At 40.3% G+C, this 22779-nt stretch overlaps 1 protein-coding gene across 1 annotated transcript; it reads left to right on the forward strand.

Annotated features, from left to right (window-relative positions):
- The first annotated feature begins 584 nt into the window (after positions 1 to 584).
- txnl4a (thioredoxin-like 4A) lies at positions 585 to 3675 on the forward strand. Its single transcript, XM_047384060.1, has 4 exons — positions 585 to 735; positions 920 to 1099; positions 2985 to 3088; positions 3196 to 3675. Exons 2-4 carry the CDS (start codon positions 947 to 949, stop codon positions 3365 to 3367), a joined length of 429 nt encoding a protein of 142 aa, XP_047240016.1. The 5' UTR covers positions 585 to 735; positions 920 to 946; the 3' UTR covers positions 3368 to 3675.
- The last annotated feature ends 19104 nt before the right edge of the window (positions 3676 to 22779 follow it).

The raw sequence follows: 22779 nt of genomic DNA on the forward strand, positions 1-22779 counted from the left end.
GAACAGTTTAAATAGAATTAAGAGTCAGAAATGTTTTCATAGAAACAATTTCAGTGAACCAATTGGAGCTTTTCTGTTGCTGGAGACCAATCACCTTGTTAATAGCAGTGTAAGACCCGCCCACTGGTTTAATTAATAAAGCTGGCAGATCAAAAATAATTCCTGATGTGCTGCAAAACAGCTGAAATAACTACACATTTTTCACATATGCAGTGGAAATTTACTTCATTTCATGTCTTAATTATTTATGTATTTGATAAGTCGTTAAAATGATAATATATAATAAGTACGTATATTTGTATTGAATATACGCATTCCATTTTTTTAAATGAATTATAACGTGCAATTTTTTTTATCGATTTACTACTTAATGCTTTATACTATTGATTAATAATTTTTATTTCATATAATTTAAATGTTGTTGCTAAACCAGTGTTAATACAATTTACTTAACCGTTGATCCTAAAATCCCAGTTTTCTTTCATTCAAACTTTACTACAGTCAGGGTTTTAGTTTTATAGAAAAGACTGTAGAAAAAACATGACGTATATACGTCGTGTCTACCTTGTCGCTAGTTTGATGACGTACTGGTTACTGGAACGTTTGTTTTGTGCGACGCAACGTCCAGGATAAGCAACATTCAACAAAGCAACAACTTCATTTACGATTACGGAGCTACTTTACGCAATATTTAGGCGTCCATCTCGATATATAACACGCACTTGTTAATTTAAGGTAAGTGTTTTCATGAATTTATTCAGGGTTGTGCTTCCCTCTAGGATTCATTTCCTGTCTCTTCCAGATTTTGTCAGCTAACGCTCACGTAGCTAGCTTTAGGTTTTAGCTGCGTTGCGCTACTCAAACCAGTGCTTTGTGTTTGCTCCTCTCGGTCTTAAAAATCGGATGTGTTGATCTTCAGGTTGGAACTTACTTCCTTTGAATCAAGATGTCGTACATGTTGCCACATCTCCACAATGGCTGGCAGGTGGACCAAGCCATCCTATCTGAGGAGGACCGAGTACTGGTTATCCGCTTCGGACACGACTGGGACCCAACGTGCATGAAAATGGACGAGATTCTTTACAGCATCGCTGAAAAGGTTTGATTAGTTCTTTTGCACGTAGGTCATTAACCCCCCAGCAGAGGTCGCTGTTACCTACGTATTTCAGATTAATATTAGTAGAAAGAATTTGATTAGATTAGATAAAAGAGGAAACGTAGCTGTCGAGGGATTGTTATGCTTTGTAAGAGCAGTCTGCAATCTCACTCTTCAATCACTCACTGGATCAGGCAAACAGCGTGTTAGTGAGATTCTAGCAACAGTAAACAACAATGTTATCTGTCCTGATTTTAAAGGAACAAATTATTTGTACACAGCTCATGTTTTGAGGGAATTAGTTGCAGAACTAAGAGCATGCTAACTAGACCATGCAGTACTTGGCAAATCAATATCACAACATACCCTTTTATAAACAAGGAGTGAGTGCAGTGATTTAAGAACTGGTGTAGTATGAACCACGTTTCTGGTGTCGGTCAACAGAATTATTTTATGTTTAACTTTTTTCCATAAAATGAATTCAACTGTTATAGTAAAAAATGATTTACTTAAAAAACAATTCAAAGTTCCAGAGCTGTCTCTCTCTTTCTGCATCACAGAAAATCTACAAATAGACTGAAATCCTTCAGATTATGGAACAGATTTAATTGTTTAAATAAACCCAAGTATTAATATTCTATGTACACCTCAAAATGTAGAAGTCGCTATGTCACAATATATTCAGTTTTATGATGCAAGATCATTTCTAAAGAAAGCACACTGGTGTCCAACATTATGGTTGAGAAGAAATGGCTCTGACTTTCTGTGAGGTGTTAGATTGCTACATCATTAATTCTTTATCATAGCTTTAAAAGGGTAAAATCACACTGTGTGAGTCAGTGTTACACAGCTCTGCAGTTAAACATCATATCGCTAATCTCGCTCGTATTTCAAAACAAAGATGGAGTGATTTCAAAGTTGATATTTGAATACTACTGATAAGCAAGTTTAAACATTAATAACTAAACATCAGTCTTCTTCTTAGCTGAGAAGCTAACAAAATGCTGCTGCCATTTCCCAACTAAGCATCATCACTGATGGAAAGAAGTAAACTCTCCAAATGGATGAAACGGAAGAACTTTGCTGTACTAGGTTTGGCTTCCTGGTATCTGCTGACGTCTAACTTCCTGTTGTAGGAGCCTGAAAGAACTTCTTCCACCATTTGGGCTTCCTCTGCCTTCATTTATAAACACCATGCTGATACAGAAATTAGCCAACTTTATTTCACTTGGAAACAACCTCCAAACCGAAGAGACTTGTTGCCAGCATGACGTGGTCGCTCTTGTGTAGGCTGCGTTGACTTATTGGGGGGGGGGGGGGGGGGGGGGGGATTATTGATCCAACATGATCTGCTGAGCAACATCCTCCTCAGCTGATGTATTTGGGGCCTCAAAGGAAACAGGCTGAATATTTAACATTTGCTGAGTCACAAAAAATCTTTCAGAAAAGGTAAAGCTATCACTGACTCATTACTCAGTCTGTAGTAATTGAGCTTCATTGATTAATTGCGCAGTATTGCTGAAATGCATACATCATGAGTATGGCACAGTCAGAGCAAGTGGTTCTCAAGGCTGTTTGAGAGAACTTCCTAAATGACTTCATGAATCAGAATCTCTGGTTGCATTTACCCTGCAGATGGAAACATTTAGGTCACGTTACAACCAGCTGGGAGGTAGTGAATGAGCTTCCTCCATCTGATACAGGCTTTCATTAAATCCTGGTCATTCACTGTTTGTTCAGTGCCTTGTGCTTAGATTAAGTAGCCAAACTTGGAGCTATTTTTAGGTTCTACAAAGCTACGTTTTTAACAAAATCATTAGCAAGTTTTACTTTGTAGCTTTTCTTGTTTTCATTGTTCTGCTGGATAAAGTTTCTTTCTCCTGGACAGGTAAAAAACTTTGCCGTCATTTACCTCGTGGACATCACGGAAGTGCCCGATTTCAATAAAATGTACGAGTTGTACGACCCCTGCACGATCATGTTCTTTTTCAGGTAGGACACACCGCAGCATCAGCGTGAATGAATGGAGAGTGGCAACCACTGAGAGATCTTTCTTTCAGTGTTGGAAGATGAAGTTGGTGTGTTTCTTTGTTTCACAGGAACAAACACATCATGATTGATCTGGGCACTGGTAACAACAACAAGATCAACTGGATCATAGAGGACAAGCAGGAGATGATAGACATTGTTGAAACAGTGTACCGAGGAGCACGGAAAGGAAGAGGTTTAGTGGTGTCTCCCAAGGATTATTCCACAAAATACAGATATTGATTCTTCTGTTTCACCTGCCTCCATTATTTCACTATTTTCTCTTCCACTTGGTACTTTGAGGACAAAGAGACAATAAACAACAGAAAGATTTTATTTTTGCTTTGCCCGTGTAGGAGAGGATCCTTATCAAGGGTTTTGTTACTGTTTGCCATCTGTGTTTTCTGTTTTACACCATTGCATGAATATGATGTTGTGTCTCGTGTTTTTCAAAGAGTTATTTCTGTGAAATAAGAGTAAAACGGGTCACACACACTCTGCTGGGCCTCATATTTGACTGTGGTAATAAACATGGATTTCTACCTTTAAAAGCTTGTCAGCCTGTTGATTTTATTTTCATAAAAGGAGTGTAAATAAAACTGGATTATGCAGAATGTGTCAACAAAAAAGCAAAAGGAAATCGTTTCAGGTAAGAAGCTACTGGCAGGACTCAACATGGGAAATGCAGTTGCAACCCATGTTCTGCATACGTCTGTGTGGCGGCTCTTGAAGCTGCAGACCACACCTTTTGAATCTCCCCCAGACGTTTAAGTTTGCTTGCCTTACAATCCCCTCAAGGCTGCAGTTATTCCTGTTGCACCTATTACTTCCACACCTTTTTTCCACTAAACTTTTCACTAAAGCATTCTGAACAGCCAGCTTCTTAAGCAATGATTATTTGTGGCTTACTCTGGCAGTGTCAGTGCTGGAAAACTGTCGGCATTTCTGCATGATTGTGTGGGCCAGAACATGGAAGTAAGATAACATTTCTGTGTTAAAAATCATATTTTTTGTTGTTCTTATGTGATGTTTTAATTTTCTGAGAAAACTTAGTATACAATAGATGTAAGACATAATTATCTAATCTACTAGATATAAGCACTTCAGATATACCACTTTTTGTTCAATGAATCCATTGAGGAATTTCACTTTTTGAATTGAACTCCTGGAATATAAGAGCTTTTCAATGATTTTCAAATCTAGAGGCACCTGTATATTTAAAATCAGTCATTTTTTATACTTCTTCTTCCATTGTAGGTTGTGGGGAAGCTGGTGCCTATCTCCAGCAGTCTATGGGTGGGAGGCGGGGTACACCCTGGACAGGTCGCCAATCAGTATTTAAATTGAACAGGTTATTCGTATTTTGCCACCTTCATATGATTCAACTTTTTCGTTATTGACAGATTAGGCAGACAAATGTACACTTACAAACAATAAAAAAAGGCAATTTCACAGCAGTGGACTCAGATGAAGGTTTTTAAACTGAGTCATGGTTGGATGTCAAAGCATTGACAACCCTTTATTTTTGGACTTTTTACAAACAAAATAAAGGCATCCAAGATCACAAAGTAATATTTTTTAAACTGAACTGATCTCAGTTTCTCCACAAGCAAAAAAAAAAAAAAAGGTGAAATAGCCTTTAAACACTTTGCCGATTCAGAAGAAAATTTCAGTGTTGTGTTTCATGATTTGAGGAATATTCAGATGATAAAATTCATGGATTTTGTTCATGTTTTAGTCTGATACTTAAATAAAATATGCCATAAATGTACAAAACAAATCCTATACCTATACAATCCAAAAATCCAAAATGATTTGATTTAGATTTCTCTTTTGTTCATTCACTGCATTTTGTTAAATGATGAAATAAATGATTAACACTTCCATTATTGAAAGCATTCTTTGCTTACAGCATTTTTTCACACCTGCCTAGAACCTTTGCACAGTACTGTATATTGAGTTTTATTAGTATATACTTTATAAAATGTGTTTCTTTTATTGTGAAATGAAGACAAATCATTTTATTTCCATTTTTAGGTTAAGAGAAAAAACAAAATGTTCACAAGATGGAAGAAATGTGAGTACAATGAGTCCATTTATATTATAATAAAAAAATAATAATAAAGCTCATAGTTTGCAGGCTTGTGATACAGCAGAACTGAATTAAAAGGTATCACTAGTGCCATCTGTTTCAATTTGTTATAAGAAGCAGATATTGCAGAAAACAAAAGAGCTTTTACAACTCATAATTCCTATTGCCTTTATATTATAAAAACATAATTTTCTCTCAAAATTATTAAGAGCCCTTGTGGAGGGTCTAGAGGGCAACGCGTGCCTCTGGGACCCCTGATTCAGTGCATGCAGTTGTTAAAAGATCTCCACAAAAGTACCTTTTACAAACGCATCTCTACAGAAACATTCAAGAGGAAAGATGAATGTGCCTAAAAACTATCCACTAGATGGAGCTAGAGCACTGAACAGTCTTGATTTGATCTTTGTAATACCCACGACTGAGATGATCATTTTTAAATGCTGACAAATACACCGATCAGGTCTTTCTTTGACCAATGAGGATTTTGTTTTTACTTTGAGGTCTGTTCTGTCGATTTCGATTTTGAATGATTTTTTTCTGTACTGTAACACCTGAAAGAAATTAATATGCTGCACGTTGTTTGATTTCAGGTCATTTTGGAATCTGTTACAGAATGAAGGGATTACCGGATTTTCCCCATTTATGCATCAGAGCATTTTTCCTTAACCTTTATTAGATTTTCATTATTCTAACGAAGAAAAAAAAAATGCATCATAGAAACTGCTACTGGTTGATGCTTTAGTATTTCAAAAATGGTAGGAGTTCTTAGTTTTGATGCATTTGATGAATGGAAAAAATACAGATTTTTCATTATTTTATTTGCTGATCAAGAACAAAATGGCCAACTGATTGGTGCAAGGTTTACTGTCTTGAGAAATAAACTCTGTAGAAATTAAATATAGATTAGATACAGATGTTTTTACCTTACCATCAAGCATGTTTAAATAGCAAATGTTAATGAAACAATATGAATGAATATTGTTGTTAAAGTATTGACGTGCCAATTCTTGATTCAAAAGTCCTCTGCAGAAAGAAATTCCCACACATGAACTGTTGGAAAAGGCTGTTAATGCGTTTGGTGATTTACGTGCTGAGAGCATGTTAGGTCTCACTTTTAATATGGAGATGATTTGGACAGATGTGGAAATGTGTGAGCATCCATTAAAACAGGAACACTCATTAGAACATTAGATGCAAGACTGAGCACCTGATTTCAGTTTATTGAGGACAGAAACTAAGTCTATCTTATACTATTTGCTGAAGAGATGCAGCTAGAGAAAACATCAAAAGTTCCTCTCTGAGACAAATAAGAGACAAATTGAAGTAAAAAGATATAAAAAAAAGTAACTCTGTGTGTCTTTACTTTGAGACCTAAGGCAGTGTACACTGACTAACAGCCTCACCGAGGCCTGATTGCTGAGGTGGCAGCAGCTATGTAGAAGAAAGGAGAAGACCGACTACCTTGGCTGCAGCAAAAACAAACAGCAAAAATCCTCAATCCAAATAAAGCATGTGGTTCCATTTTTAGGCACACCAACTGAAAACTGCAGCCATGACCTATTTATTCTAATTTGTGCACCCGGACAGTCAGAAACATGTCTAAAGTTGAAAATTCGTTTTCTCATTTTTGTCTGTGTATACACAACGTTGAGACCCTACAAAACCCCTCTTCAGGTGTCCCATGTCCTTTCCATTTACATGAACCCCGAGTCTGGCATGGCTTGTCTCTGTCTGGCCTGTCCCTGCAGGGCTCATGTACACCATTTCAGAGCCACTGTTTTCATAAGGAGCATGGGGCAAAAGGCCGCTGCCATTGGTCCATTATAATTCACATTATCATGCATTGTTATTCCCTATTAAAGTTAATCATCTCAGGGGAAACAAGACTAGACAATTAGGGGATAGTGACTAACTCCAGTCTAGACATAAGAAGTGTGGTACGATGTACAGTAAGGCTCAGCAAAGGATTTGCTTCGCTGAAGTAAAGACAGATAGAAGAAGAAGTGACTTTCTCCTACGAACTATATGGGGAATATGCATGTTCATGATGTAAAGCTGTTTAATCCTTAATCTGTTTTCAACTGATAGTGTTTCAATAGGGTGGTGGGGGTTGCAGCAGGCGATCCACGAGGATCATCTGGGTGCCAGGGGGAAGACACGCTGGCATCCTGCCATCCCTTGTGCGTCTTGCTTTCCAGGTCTGTCACTATCCATGTGGATACCCAGCCTGGGGGGGGGAACAGGACATTTGCCAGTTTCTGGGACACCCTACCCCCACCTCCCTGCTGTCTTCCATACTGGCACTCACACAGATGCATACACACATAACGTTTTGCCCCCTTGTTTCTACCCAGCAACCATTTGCTCGCTCTGATCTCAACATGCACCACATGAGTCACACACATTTGTCAATATCAGACTGCTATAATTCATCTACAAACAGAGCAATTATAAGACGCAGCATTAAACATGCAAACGAGCGCCTAGTCACTACTAGCATCAGTACTTTTTGTTATGTTACAACCACAACCTGCAATGTAAATTTGGGAGGTTTTACATATTAGACCCAAGGAAGTGCATAACTGTGAAGGTAAAAGTTGCATGGTTTTTAAACAAATTTATCCAGAACCCACGAATGCAGTTGTTCTGTGAAGGTGTCAAAGGTTTGTTAGAGAACATTTCAGAACTTTATAGGCTGAAAATTAACACTGCACATGACCCTAAACACTTCAAAACCCACAGGGAGATACGGGGGAGGCAGCATCATGCTGAGGGGATGCATTTCTTTCAGAGCATCAGGGAAGCTGGTCAGAATGCATAATTTTGAAGTGGGTAGAAAGTAACTTGGTTTGGTGCAGGAGAGAATTATTCAGAGAAGCAGCCAACAGGCCCATGGTATCTCTGAAGGAGATTCATAGGTCCACTGCTCAAGTGGGAGACAGGACAACTATTATTATTGTACTACACAAATCTGATCTTTATCGGACAGTGGCAAGTAGAGATCTGTTGAAAGAAAGAAATTGGAAGTTATGTTTAGAGTTTGCCACAAGCCATGAAGAGGACACAGCAAACATGTGGAAGGAGTTCCTGTGATCAGATATGACAAAATTGATCTTTCTGGCCTACAAGCTAAACATTAAGTGTGGCCGAGAACTGACACTGCGTATAAATCCCTTTAGACACACTATCCCCACCATGAAGCATGGTGCTGGCAGCATAATGCTGTGGGGATGCTTCTCTTCAGTAGGGCCAGTCACTGTTAATTAGTTAATCATTATATTAGTGTCAGTACTAGCGGTTCAATTATTGATTCTTTGGTTGACTACATACAATCTAATTATTCAGTTTCCAATTTAGTTCGAGAATAAATACATTTTCATGATAAATTCCTTTTATTTCTTTCATCAACTTTGCAATTTAGGATCCCTAAGACATATAATTTTCCCTTCAGACAGATTTTAGAGATTTGAGACAGAAAAAAACAAACATTTTATTAAATGAGATGATTTTTCATACATACAGGTCCTTCTCAAAAAATTAGCATATTGTGATAAAGTTAATAATTTTCCCTAATGTCATGATGAATAATGAACATTCATATATTTTAGATTCATTGCACACTAACTGAAATATTTCAGGTCTTTTATTGTCTTAATACGGATGATTTTGGCATACAGCTCATGAAAACCCAAAATTCCTATCTCACAAAATTAGCATATCATTAAAAGGGTCTCTAAACGAGCTATGAACCTAATCATCTGAATCAACAAGTTAACTCTAAACACCTGCAAAAGATTCCTGAGGCCTTTAAAACTCCCAGCCTGGTTCATCACTCAAAACCCCAATCATGGGTAAGACTGCCGACCTGACTGCTGTCCAGAAGGCCACTATTGACACCCTCAAGCAAGATGGTAAGACACAGAAAGAAATTTCTGAATGAATAGGCTGTTCCCAGAGTGCTGTATCAAGGCACTTCAGTGGGAAGTCTGTGGGAAGGAAAAAGTGTGGCAGAAAACGCTGCACAATGAGAAGAGGAAGATTGAGGAGAAGGGCCGATTCCAGACCTTGGGGGACCTGCAGAAGCAGTGGACTGAGTCTGGAGTAGAAACATCCAGAGCCACCGTGCACAGGCGTGTGCAGGAAATGGGCTACAGGTGCCGCATTCCCCAGGTCAAGCCACTTTTGAACCAGAAACAGCGGAAGAAGCGCCTGACCTGGGCTACAGAGAAGCAGCACTGGACTGTTGCTCAGTGGTCCAAAGTACTTTTTTCGGATGAAAGCAAATTCTGCATGTCATTCGGAAATCAAGGTGCCAGAGTCTGGAGGAAGACTGGGGAGAAGGAAATGCCAAAATGCCAGAAGTCCAGTGTCAAGTACCCACAGTCAGTGATGGTCTGGGGTGCCGTGTCAGCTGCTGGTGTTGGTCCACTGTGTTTTATCAAGGGCAGGGTCAATGCAGATAGCTATCAGGAGATTTTGGTGCACTTCATGCTTCCATCTGCTGAAAAGCTTTATGGAGATGAAGATTTCATTTTTCAGCACGACCTGGCACCTGCTCACAGTGCCAAAACCACTGGTAAATGGTTTACTCACCATGGTATCACTGTGCTCAATTGGCCTGCCAACTCTCCTGACCTGAACCCCATAGAGAATCTGTGGGATATTGTGAAGAGAACGTTGAGAGACTCAAGACCCAACACTCTGGATGAGCTAAAGGCCGCTATCGAAGCATCCTGGGCCTCCATAAGACCTCAGCAGTGCCACAGGCTGATTGCCTCCATGTCACGCTGCATTGAAGCAGTCATTTCTGCAAAAGGATTCCCGACCAAGTATTGAGTGCATAAATGTACATGATTATTTGAAGGTTGACGTTTTTTGTATTAAAAACACTTTTCTTTTATTGGTCGGATGAAATATGCTAATTTTGTGAGATAGGAATTTTGGGTTTTCATGAGCTGTATGCCAAAATCATCCGTATTAAGACAATAAAAGACCTGAAATATTTCAGTTAGTGTGCAATGAATCTAAAATATATGAATGTTAAATTTTCATCATTACATTATGGAAAATAATGAACTTTATCACAATATGCTAATTTTTTGAGAAGGACCTGTACATGTGAGTAAGCTTCGGTGACACATTACCCCATCCATCCAGAGCAGTAGTTTGATGATGAAGGTTATTGAGCCCAAATGGGCGAAGATTTTCCTGGTACATGCCCGATGAGCTTGATGAGAGACAGTGGAAGGAGATGCTGCCTCCTGAATCATACTTTCTGTTCGTTATGAATAACTTAGATGGAATGACGCAGAACACCCTGGAGTTATGGGTCATCTGGCGGATCTAGAAGAGGCCCTTAAAGTACACTGAAATCCTCCTTTTGTGAAAGGAAGCGGTCTGAGATTCTGTGAGGCATGTGACAAAGCTGGGTTTTCTGCTGAGCATCTTTATTAATGAGGCTTATGTTTAGAGGATTTTAGGCTTTTATTGTCCTAAAGAAACATTATCAGCTCAGAATTCAACAGACAGATGGCTTTCATTTTCAGTCAAATAAGGAAGGATGCACTCAAATATCAAGGCTCATGTGACCTTCCACTGTGTTGTTTTTGTGAAGCCTTTTTCACATGTCTACAGTCCATTGATGGAAGTATCTTGATAAAGTTCATACCTCATGAACTTTTTGACATTTTATCACTTTACAACTACAATCTTTAGAATATTTTTATTTGGGTCCCTTGTTAGAACAACTGAAGTTTTTGCCCAAATAGCTCAGCCTCAGTCAAACTGAATGCAAAGCATGTATGAACATCAATTTTCACTTTTTGCTAAAAACAATCAATAGCATTTAGCTTTGGGCTTTGACTGTGCCATTTTAACACATCCATTTCCTTTGATCTAAGTTATTGCATTTTACCCCTGACTGTATGTACAGGGTTGTTGTACAGCGGGAACGGGAACATGCACCCCAGTCTCAATTTTCTTTGCAGCCTCTACCCTGCTGCTTCCCTGCCCTACAGAAGAAAGCAATTCCCACAGAATGATACTGCCACCACCATGATTCCCAATGGGGGGGGGCTGTGAATGTTCAGGGTGATGGCCACTGTTGGTTTTCAAACACACATATAGTTTGGCATTGAGTTAAAAAACAGATGTATGTTTTATCAAACCAGAGCAACTTTTTCTACATGCTTGATTTGTCCACAACGGAGCTTGTGAACTCCTCATGGCTTTCTTTCAGCAATGATTTTCCTCTTGCCAGTCTTTGAATAAGGCCAAAATCTGTGGAGTGCACAACGTATGTTGTCCTGTAACAGTCTCTCGCCCCTAAGCTGTAAATTTTCCTGCTAGTCAGGTGAATGTAATATGTCCTTCCACTTCACAGTTATGCACCACTTTGTGTTGATCTATCAAATGACATCCAATAAAACACACTGATGTTGATGTTTTTTAAGTGACATCACATGATAAAGTTCAGATGTGCATTACTACTTCTGCAAAGGCAACATTGTGATTGACAGACTGGTAGGACCTTAAAGTGGCCTTTGACTAGTTCGTTAACCAGCTTTTCAGGGGTTGTGTACATATAATTTTAAATGAGAAGATTACATTAAATGGCTGCTTCTTCCACTTTAACGCCTGTTTTGTGTTCAAGTATCTGCACATATAGAGATCCTGTCAGTGGCTGTTCCATTAGTGTAAAGTGCTGACCTCTTTCCTGCATGGCCTTCAACTTCATCCAGTAAACTTTAACTCTTCTTTTTGGTTATATCACAGCCTCTTTACATAACTGACTCCGCCGGCAGCAACATCAAACCTCATTGCTGTCTCTTCCTTTTCTAATTACTTCAAGGGGAATGTCAGCTAATAGGTTTAGGGATGAGATAGGAGCCGATAGCTCAGTTTTAGCGAGAGCTTATCGTTGAATATCTTCTGAATCAAGACACTGGTTATTCGTATAATCTCTGTATTTTAAGTTGGACTCAGTGGCTGAAGGGTGGCTTTGAGTATTGGCCAACTGAGGGAGGAAATCAGAGTAAACAAACCATCGCCTACAGGCTGACAGAGATTAGCAAGCATGGATGTTTCAGGCTGATAATATCCTGAATTAAACACATACACAAACCCTCCTCCACTTCCTCCATAGATGCTGAGACACTTAGCAGCTGGGTGGTACGTTTGTTTTAGCACCTTGCCCAACCCCCCCCCCCCCCCAACCCCCCCCTTTTCTCTCCACTTGTGACAAAATGGACTTGCAGCTCTCTTCCCGCATAATTCCCAAAAGGGTGCCAGTTGTCCATAAGCAGTAGAAGCTAATGGTCCGCTGAGAGAGGCACAGGAACACAGTGAGGAGGTGTGTTTATGCAGGTTGAGGTAAGATGACTCCCTGGCGTGCCGTACACTACACACTGAACGAACACACGTCACACGAGCGCCTCTTCACATTCATCTCCATCTGAGGGCGGGCATCTCATTCAGAAGCTTCAGACACAATTAGCACCTGCCCCATACCCACAGGCGGGGCAGCCCTTCTGCTGCAAGGGAGGTGTGATGCTGAGAAATGCTATTTGCCTACCTCCAGCTTAAAGCGACAATCCAGTGATTTTACAAATCAACAACAAATCTGGATCACCAGTGTCTCCTTTGAATCCCCCATCCAGTAGGCAAAACATTAAACTCTATATATTGTAATAAGATGCTTTACAATAAATTAAATTATAACCACCCAGAGATTTTAACTAATATTGAGCTTTAGGTTTGATATTCTAGTAATGATCTTTCCACCGGGTCAAAGAGATTCGTTTACAGTACCTTGCAAAAGTATTCATACCCCTTGAACCACAAATTCCATTATATTTTATTGGGATTTTGGAGACAGACCAACAAAAGTATAGGGCATAATTGCTGATGCAGACCTTTAAGATGTTTTGTAGTAAAAATTTGAAAAGTGTGTTGAGTGAATTGATAGTCTATGATCTACACCATAAAATTGAAGCTTTGGCTACATTTTTAGGGTTGTTGTCTTATGCAAGTCTTAAATGGTACCCTGAATTTAGCAAAATCTCATCAAATCGGTTCAGCCTCCCTTTCTCTGCTGAAGAAAAGCATCTTCACACCATGATCCTCCCACTACCGTGTTGCATGGTAATGTGAAGTGTTAGTGTTCTCTCACGCATAATGTTTTGCAAGTAGGGCAAAAAGTTTCATTTTGGTCTGATATGACCAGAGCACCTTCTTCCACATATTTGCTGTGTGCGCTACATGGCTTCTGTCTGATTTGTGGAGTGCATGACTAGATGTTCCGCTGAAGATATTCTCTCTCCTGAAGCTGCTTGCCTCTGCAGCTCCTCCAGAGTTACCATAGCCCTGTTGGCTGCTTCTCTCATTAATCCTCCCATGCCCAGCCTCATTTCAGGTGGACCTTTATGTCTTTGTAAGGATTTCATGTTGGGATGATGGAGCGAACAGTGCTGCGAAAGATGTCTAAAATTTAGGACATTGTTTTATAAACTAACCCTGCTTTAAACTTCTCCACAACTTTATCACTGACCTGTCAGATGTGTTCCTTCGTCTTCATGATGCTTTTTGTTCACAAATGTTCATTCATGTCCTTCGACAAACCTCTGAGACCTTTTGGATTTATACTCAGATTAAATTTACACACATTTACAAATTTGGTGACTTCTGAAGACAATTAGTTACACTGGATTTCATTGAGGGGTTTCAGTGTAAAGGGGAGCTGAACACAAATGTTTCAGATTTTTATTAGACTAACTTAGGGGAAAAAATGTGACAACAATATCCAAGGTGTCGAAAGCATCCGAAAACCATTATTTTAATTAAAATGATTGTGAAAAGAGCTTAAGGTTTAAAATATTTCCCCATAATTTTCAGTTCTCATACATATATGACCTTGATTAGGATGAGACTGAAGGATAATTGTTTGGGCTGTATGGATCAGTTCCTCATTCTTCTAATCAAAGGAGGCCTGGGCTGGTCACATTGCACTAGAAAATCCTCCACACTGAATCCCAGACTCTCACTTCATGACTCTCACTAACCAAATGTTAAGCATTTTGTATGTAAATGAGTATGTGGGCAGCTGCTGAGCTCAGTATGAATACTGACAACATTTAAATTTATGTTTTCAGTGTGGTGTGAATTTTTCTGCTGAAATCTAAAATTTCCAAGTGTTTTCTTTTTTTTTTTTTTGTGTCTCTTAATGCCTCAAAGTGATCCAAAAGAGCATCCCTATTGCTAAATGCATCCACTTGCATCCTCTCATCATCTCTGGTCCAGCCTTTCTCCCTCACCTATCCTCCTTGCCTCCCCCTTTTTTGGGGGGGGGGGGGGATTGGCTGACAGAAAGTGGCAGCTTATCCCTTCTCTACACCCTTTTCCCCTTATGCCCCCATCCCCACCTCACCCTGCCATTACAGTTGATGTGGTCTCCCCGACCCTGCAACACCCCTGCCGAGCTCACATGGTTAGTACAGTCTGCCTGTACTCTCTCCTTATAAGGGCAAAATACACTGACAGAGGCAGAGAGAGGGGGCTGTGCCAGCTCTGGCAGGCAGGTAGGGAGACAGTGGCTCAAGCAGGAGGAAAGCAGACATATGATGAAGAGGAAGCAGCAATGAAGTAGAGTAAATGATGAAGATAGTAAGAGAGAAAAGATGATGGAGGACATTGCGAGAATAAAATTCGTTTAGCTGGGATAATTGGACTTCTGAAAACAAATAGCATGTTTAATATGAAAAGGCAAAAAGCTCATTATCCATAGTATCCATTATTACCCATTCCTATGGTGATTTTATTTCTTTACAGAAAGAAATTTTAAGAAAGTGTGTAGAAGCAAGAACCCTGAAGCTAATGTTTTAAAGGATGATGTTATATTTGACTATATTGTTCAACATTTACATTCAAAACATGTATTTGGTGAACATAAATGGTTGCTAAACAGCAATTAGAGCCTGAATCGCCCCCACAAAACAAATCCGTAACATGATAGTAAAAGTATATTCACAACACTATTGTGATTTATGGCAGAACTGCAAGCCCACCGAGCCATGGTCATTTGGTGAAAAGCAGAGAAATAAGAGCATGGTTACTCTGGATGAGCTGCAGAGCTCCATGGCTCAGGTAGGAGAATCTAATGACAGGACGAATATTATTAGTGCATTCTGCAAATCTGGCCTTTATGGAAGAATGCCATGAGCCGTGTAGGAGACAGACATGTGGAAGAAGGTGTTTTGGTCAGATGAGACCAAATTGAACTATTTTGCCTATAAGTAAAATTGTAAGAGTGGTTTAAAACTAGAATTGTACTTCCCCGAAAACACATCATTGCCCTACTGATACATGGTGGTAGCGGCATCATCCTTTGGGGACACTTTTCTTCAGAAGGTATGGTGGTCAGAATTGTTGGGAAGATGGATGGAGCTGAATACAGGACAATCCTTAAAAACATAGCATACACAGTGTTGCATAAAGCTTGAGATTTGATGGAGCTTCACTTTCCAACAGAATAAAGACCCCGAACATACAGCTGGAGCAACAGTGGAACGGTTTCAGTCAAAGGCTATTCATGCTTTAGAATGGTCCGGTCAAAGTCCAACTGACAAAAATCCAACTGAGAATGTGTGGCAAGACTTGAAAATTGGTGCAAGAAATGGTGCAAAATGACTGTCTCTAGATGCCCAGAGCTGGAAGAAATATGCCTTAAAGACTCACAGCTGTAATTGCAGAAAAAGGTGGTTCTACAAAGTAGTGACTCTGGAGGGGTATACATAATGAAAGCAAACATTTTCAGATTTTTATTTGAAAAGTTTTGAGGATGGTCTATCAAATCCAATCCCGATAAAAACATTTAAGTTTCTAGTAGTAATGTGTAAAAATGAGAAAAGTTAATGGTGCCTGAATACTTTTGCAAGGCACTGTTTCTCATAATTCCTAACAAATGTTAGATATAAATGTATTATCCTTCCCTTTGCAATTTAGAAATTGCCTGTTTCAACTTCTGCCTTTGACAAACATTTGACTAATTTTAGTCCTCAGGTCTTTCAGGTTTACTGGCTTCCTGAAAATGGCTCTGAAAGCGGTTTTACTTGGATGGTACCTGCAGTGAGAGCAAATCAAAAGAGCAAACCACTACCTACAGGTCACTAGTTTCTTTTGATAAAACTATTTTGAGTAGGGGTTATCTGCCAAAGAGCATTTAAAAGACAAGTCTTAAAAAAAGAGGACATTTAAAGAAATATGTTGATTTACAAGCAGAGGTGGCTGGATAAAGCCCTTCCTGTTACTTTCTACTATAGTGAATTGTGAATTTGAACCAGTTTATTCAGCAGCAATGTGTCAACTGCCATAGTTGACTGCAATGATTTGAGAGAACTAAACTTTTAATCTTCTACAATTTGCTTAGATTAAGGAACATTCTAAGCCTAACATTCAAAACCTGGCAAGAAAACTTTACAGTAACAAGTAGGGAGATGCTCTCTAGTTTGCTGCTCAGCAATGCTGCCCTGCACAGTAAGACGCACTGTTGCCTTGCACTAAAAAGGTCCTGAATCTTGGCTGAGCCTTTTCTGCAGGAAGTTGGCAAACTCTCCCTGTAAATACATAGGCTCTCTTCAGGTACAATAACATGCACGTTCAGGTCAATTGGCCACTCTGTGTTTGTTAATTAATTATATGTCTGTCCTGTAACAGACTGGCACCCTGTCCAAGGTATACCCTGGACAGGTTGCCTTGCCCAACGGCCAGCAACAAGGTGTGGATAATGGAAACTACCCATCTTCACAACAGTAGTGGAGCAGCTTTTTATAATAAAATATACTGTTTTACAATGAGACCTGCAAGGTGGAGCAGATGTTAGCATTGTTTCAAATCGGACCTTATATTCTGTAGTCTGCATGCTTTTGGTGTGCATTTGTGAGTTCTCTCCAGGAAGTTGGATTTCCTCCCACAATCCAAAGATATGCATGTTAGGTTGACTGGCCAATCTAAATCAACACTAGATGTGTTTAAAAAGTTGTCCTCCTTTGTCACTTGACCAAAGTGTACACCATGTCTGTCCAATTCACCACCTGAGGCAGACACCAGGCTTACTATACAACCCTCCAAGGGTTAAGCAGGTATAGTAAATGAATGATCAGATGTTTCACTGTGTCTTTGCCCTTTGCATCTATGTCTATTTCTGCACAGATGCCAACTGGTTGAGAGAAAACTGCCTCACATTCTCAAAGTTTTGAGGATGATGGCCACATAAATATTACTTGGACGCAAGGCTTTAGCATTCTTGGTCAGGGTGAACATTCATCATATACTAAGTAGATAATTAAAATACAATTTTAACTTAAATATTTTTGAGCTTCCTTCCACTCGCAGTCTTTTGCCCATATAGCAAAAATGGCACTTGACATCTCATAATTTATAAACAATGACTTAATTGAGACTCAGCTTATTTAAACAGAAACACAACCACCCAACAGTCTCTGCAATTCATGAAATGTAAGCCAACCAGAGGAAATGGATCAAAAAATCATAGACACTGCATAAATAATCCAAGGATGTCTACCTTACACTGACTGGCAATGCTCAAAAACCAGCCTCATCTCTTTTTGTGCCTGACAATTGACCAGGCAAAACAAACTGCTTTAATTCCACGACAGATGTGAATTTAATGAAACACTGAATGCGGTTATTATTAGATGTAGAGCTTGAGAACCTTTCCCCATTAGGCAGGCTTAGCAGTCATTACCTCAGGCTCATTTCACAAAGAGCTGTGTACAGTAGTTATCTTTGTAGGCAAACTGTCCCCAGAAGCTTATGCAAATTGACTTACTCATCATCCACCAGCAGTAACCTTGGATACAAGGAATTTTTCAATTTTGGGTTGTTCTGCAGAAGAGCTGTTATCTTCTAAAACAATGTGCCCACACTAGGTTGTAATAATATCTCTCGGAAGGGGTCTGCACGACCACACGCACAAATATGTTTGTTTCAATAGCCTCATGGAGACGCTTAATTTCCAGTGCATGCCCACCTCCTCTACTATTTCTGCTGAATGTACAAACCACAACATGACTTAGTTCCATCCATCCATCCATCCTCCTGGCCACCAAAGGATGTTCATTAGGGACGTTTATATCCAGGAATGGATTCTTTTAGTCATGATTTATTTCTCATCACCATAAGTAATGGTCAAAATGTAGAAGGACTTGTAAGCAAGAGCTTTGCTGTTTTGCTTAGCTCCTTTATGTGGTCCATCTCCCTGTCCATCTTAACATCTCTTGTGACCTAGACACCAAGATCATTCTTAACAAAGACACCAAGATACTTGGTGAGGCAGAGACTAACTTGGAATAGGCAGTAAAAGTGAGAGCAACTAAGATTCAAGGATCAGAATGAAGCAAAACCACAAAAAAAGTTTAACCTTGTCCAGATTTGGGAACGGTCCAACCTCCTTGACCTAGGCCTAAAGAGGGAGCTCATTGGTGACTGCCTGGTGGTCTAACCTTGGGCCCACTATCTATGTGGGGGGATATTGAGATTGGGTGCAATGCTAGCCAGGTAGCAGGTGAAGGCTACATGTTGGGCGTAATTAAAATCCTTAACCCTAAGACCACATCTTGACTCTGAAATATTACTTTCTGTTTCTGAGGACCATTGTTTATACAAAATTTTTTTAAGAGGACCCCTCAAAATGGTGTCTGTCATGACATGAAAACAAACAGCAAGATTACTTTACCTTTAACAGTATTCTGTGAGATCTGAGCAATGTATCTGTTAACCACACTCAGGATGATTCAACACAAGTTACAGGGTTGAAACGCAACGCCCCCAACACACACACACACACACCAAAGGCAGTGTTCATTAGCAAACACACAAAACTGCCCCAACCTCTCTTTTCTTCTAAACATCTGTTTGGTTGTGTGTTTGAGTCGGGGGTTTTGCTGCTTGGTGAGAAAGTTTCTCACACACATTATGGGCTCCATTTCCCATTAAAATAGCGAAGCACCCTCATTTAAATTTTTTCATTCTTACATTTAAAGATGTATTCCCAGAAGCTGAGGATGTTTTTGCTGATTAGGTGATTTCTAACTTATTGTCCTTTTGTTTCAGTACTGTAGTTAAACCACAGCGATGCTAACTTGCTAAAATGCACCAAATCACAGACACACTTTTGACCATGTCACACACCTTTACTGTGTAAAGTTCAAGCTCTTGCTTTCTTCACGTTTTGTGTACAAAGTGTTATGTGTGGCTGTATACAATAAGGATGAAGTCAGACAGAAACTTGTAAGGCTTGCGTGAGATTACAAGCTGGTCTTGGTTAAGCAATGTTGGACAGGGTTTGGTGATGTGAAAGTAGCACTCAGAAAATCCACTTCTTAGCCACAACCACAAAAACAGGAAGGGCTAAGTGTGATGTTGGACATCTCTCAGTCCCTCTGATTTACATTTAGCTTCTGCTCTTATGTCAGGCTTCAATAGGTCAGGATTAACTAATAAACAGTTTCTTTTGTACAGTTCCTTTTCCACATTGCCCCAATACAAACACATTTCAATGTATTTTAGTGGATTTTTTAATTTGACAGAGGAGACCACTAATCAGAGAAGCAGCCAAGATGCCCATAGTAACTCTGGAGGAACTGCAGAGAATTACAGCTCAGGTAAGAGAATGTATCAGCAGGACATTTACCGACAGCCTCTTTATTTTCTAGAAGAAAGCTATTGTTAAAAGATAATCCTAAGAAGTCCTGTCCCCAAGTTAGGGACAGACACATGGAAGACGTCAGGGAGTCCTTGGCTCCTAGGGCCAAACAAAACTGTTTCCAAAAACGAGAAATAAATTGGGGACCACGATCTGACAAAATGTCTTGAGGTATGCCATGAAGGCGAAAAACATGCTGAACTAACAGCTGAGCAGTTTGGAAAGCACATGGAAGTCTTTTTAGGGGCACAAGGTGACAGGACTTAGAAAAGCAGCCCACGATAGTAAGGATGACTGTATTTCCTTTGGATATGGGCAAACCAGTTAAAAAATTTAGGGCTATGTGTGACCAAGGGCGTTTGGGAGTACTGAGAGGTTGGAGTAACCCATAAGGAGGCTGGTTACCCGATCTTTGCCTGGCACAGACGGAGCAAGCCTGCACATATTCTGTGACATCCTTGTGAAGGGATGGTCACCACAATCGCCTGGAAATGAATGAGATGGTTCTGCTAACCCCTGGATGACCTAAGAATTTGGCAGTATGAAACCAACGGATTAGCCTAAACCTAACAGACGTAGGGACATAAACCCTGTTAAGAGGACCAGTGCCTGGGTCTGGCTCGTTTCGTTTAGCTTTGTTTAAAAGGTCCTCCACTTCCCAAACTAAAGCTCCAAAAGTCCAATGGGATGGTATGATGGGTTCTGCCTCTTTCTCGGTGATGTCCAGTGAGTAAAGCCGGGAAAGAGCATCCAGTTTGAGATTCTTGGAACCAGGCCTGTAAGAGATAGAGAGATCAAAACAAGAGAAAAACAGTGACCAACGTGATTGGCGTGAGTTCAGTCTTTTGGCTGATTGCAAGTAGACCAGATTCTTGTGATCGGTCCATACCAAAATGGGGTGTTTTGCACCCTCCAGCCAATGTCTCCATTCTTACAAAGCTAACTCTATGGCAAGTAACTCTCTATCTCCCACATCATAGTTCTGTTCTGTTAGTTAACCGACGGGAAAAGAAGGCACATGGGTGGAGTTTTCCATCCGTGGGAGACTGCTGAGACAGTACGGCACCAACACCTGTATCTGAGGCGTCAACCTCCAAAATAAACTGCCGGGAGGAGTCAGAGTGAACAAGTATGGGAGTCTGAGAGAACCTCTTTTAATGTCCGAAAAGCCTTGTCTGCCTCTGGTGTCCAGGTGAACACAACGTTAGTGGAGGTCAAGGCGGTGAGTGGGGCGGCTATTAAGCTAAAGTTCTTAATGGACCTACGATAAAAGTTCGCAAATCCAAGGAACCGTTGTAGCTGCTTGCGGGAGTTCAGGACAGGCCACTCCAGTACAGCCTTGATCTTCTCAGGGTCTGAGCGAACCTGTCCACCCTCCAGGATGTATCCCAAAAATGTGACAGATGTTTTATGGAACTCACATTTTTCAGCTTTCACAAACAGTCGATTCTCCAATAATCTCTGGAGGACTAAACGGACGTGACGGGTGTGCTCTTCAATGTCCTTAGAGTAGATCAAGATGTCATCAAGGTAGACAAAAACATTCAAAAAATCCCTAAGAACATCGTTGATTAAAGATTGAAAAACCACTGGTGCGTTACTCAGTCCAAAAGGCATGACCAGGTATTAAAAATTGCCTAATGGGGTTTTAAAGGCGGTCTTCCTCTCATCCCCCTGGCGGATCCTAACTAAGTGGTAGGCGTTACGGAGATCTAATTTACTGAATATAGTTGACCCGTTAACAGGTTCAAAAGCCGAGGAAAGGAGTGGGAGAGGGTATTTATTTTTTACTGTGATTTGGTTAAGTCCCCTATAGTCGATACAAGGGCGGAGAGAACCATCCTTTTTACCCACAAAGAAAAAACCTGCTCCAAGTGGAGATGAAGAGGGGCAAATTAAACCTGTTACCAGTGACTCATTAATACAGTCCTCCATTACTTTTCTTTCTGGTCCTGAGATGTTATAAAGCCTACTGGAAGGTAGTGGGGCACCAGGAAGCAAATCGATTGCGCAGTCATAGGGTCTATGCGGAGGCAATGATAAGGCCTTAGTTTTACTAAAAACTAACCTTAGATCGTGGTACTCTGAAGGAACATTAGAGAGATCGGAAATCTCACATTCTGCTGGAGTTGAATCAGATGGGAGAGAGGCGACTGCTGACTGCAGCCAAGAGGAAAGACAGAGGACCAGGATTCAACTCCGCTTTCGGCCCAGTTAATGTGAGGGTTGTGCTTTTTAAGCCAAGGGAAACCTAAAACAATGGAGTTCAAGGCGATGGGGAACACAAAAAAATAAATCTCCTCCTTGTGATTACCAGAAAGGATTAGAGTCAAAGGTTTGGTTCGATGAGTGATTTGTGGTAAATCTTGCCCATCTAATGATGAAACTAACTGAGGTGCTGGAAGCGGCTCAGTTTTGATCTGAGCCTCACTAACTAACTTCTGATCAATAAGGTTCTGATCGCTTCCAGAGTCAATGAGAGCGGAAAGATTCTGAAAAGGACGGTGTGAAATTAATGAAGCAGGCAAACTGAGTCTGGGGGTAAGTGGACGGTCCGTCAGTCTTCCCTCACTTACTGACAGACCTGGCCTTTTTGGACCCGTGGGACGGAAAGAGCAGTCAGCAAGATGCTCAGACGAGCCACAGTAAAAACACTGGATGTTCTGGCGGTGTCTCAGTCTTTCCTCAGGTGAAAGCTGAGTACGCCCAATCTGCATGGGTTCTACTTCAGTACTACGTGGAATAGAGGTGAGGAGAACAGTTTAAGTGGTTTGGCTAGTAAGTCGGGTCCTAACTGTACTCTGTTCAAGTCGGGATCTTTTTCTCTCTCTCATTCGGTTATCT

This window comes from Girardinichthys multiradiatus, chromosome 13 (assembly GCF_021462225.1).
Source record: "Girardinichthys multiradiatus isolate DD_20200921_A chromosome 13, DD_fGirMul_XY1, whole genome shotgun sequence".
Lineage (NCBI taxonomy): Eukaryota > Metazoa > Chordata > Actinopteri > Cyprinodontiformes > Goodeidae > Girardinichthys > Girardinichthys multiradiatus.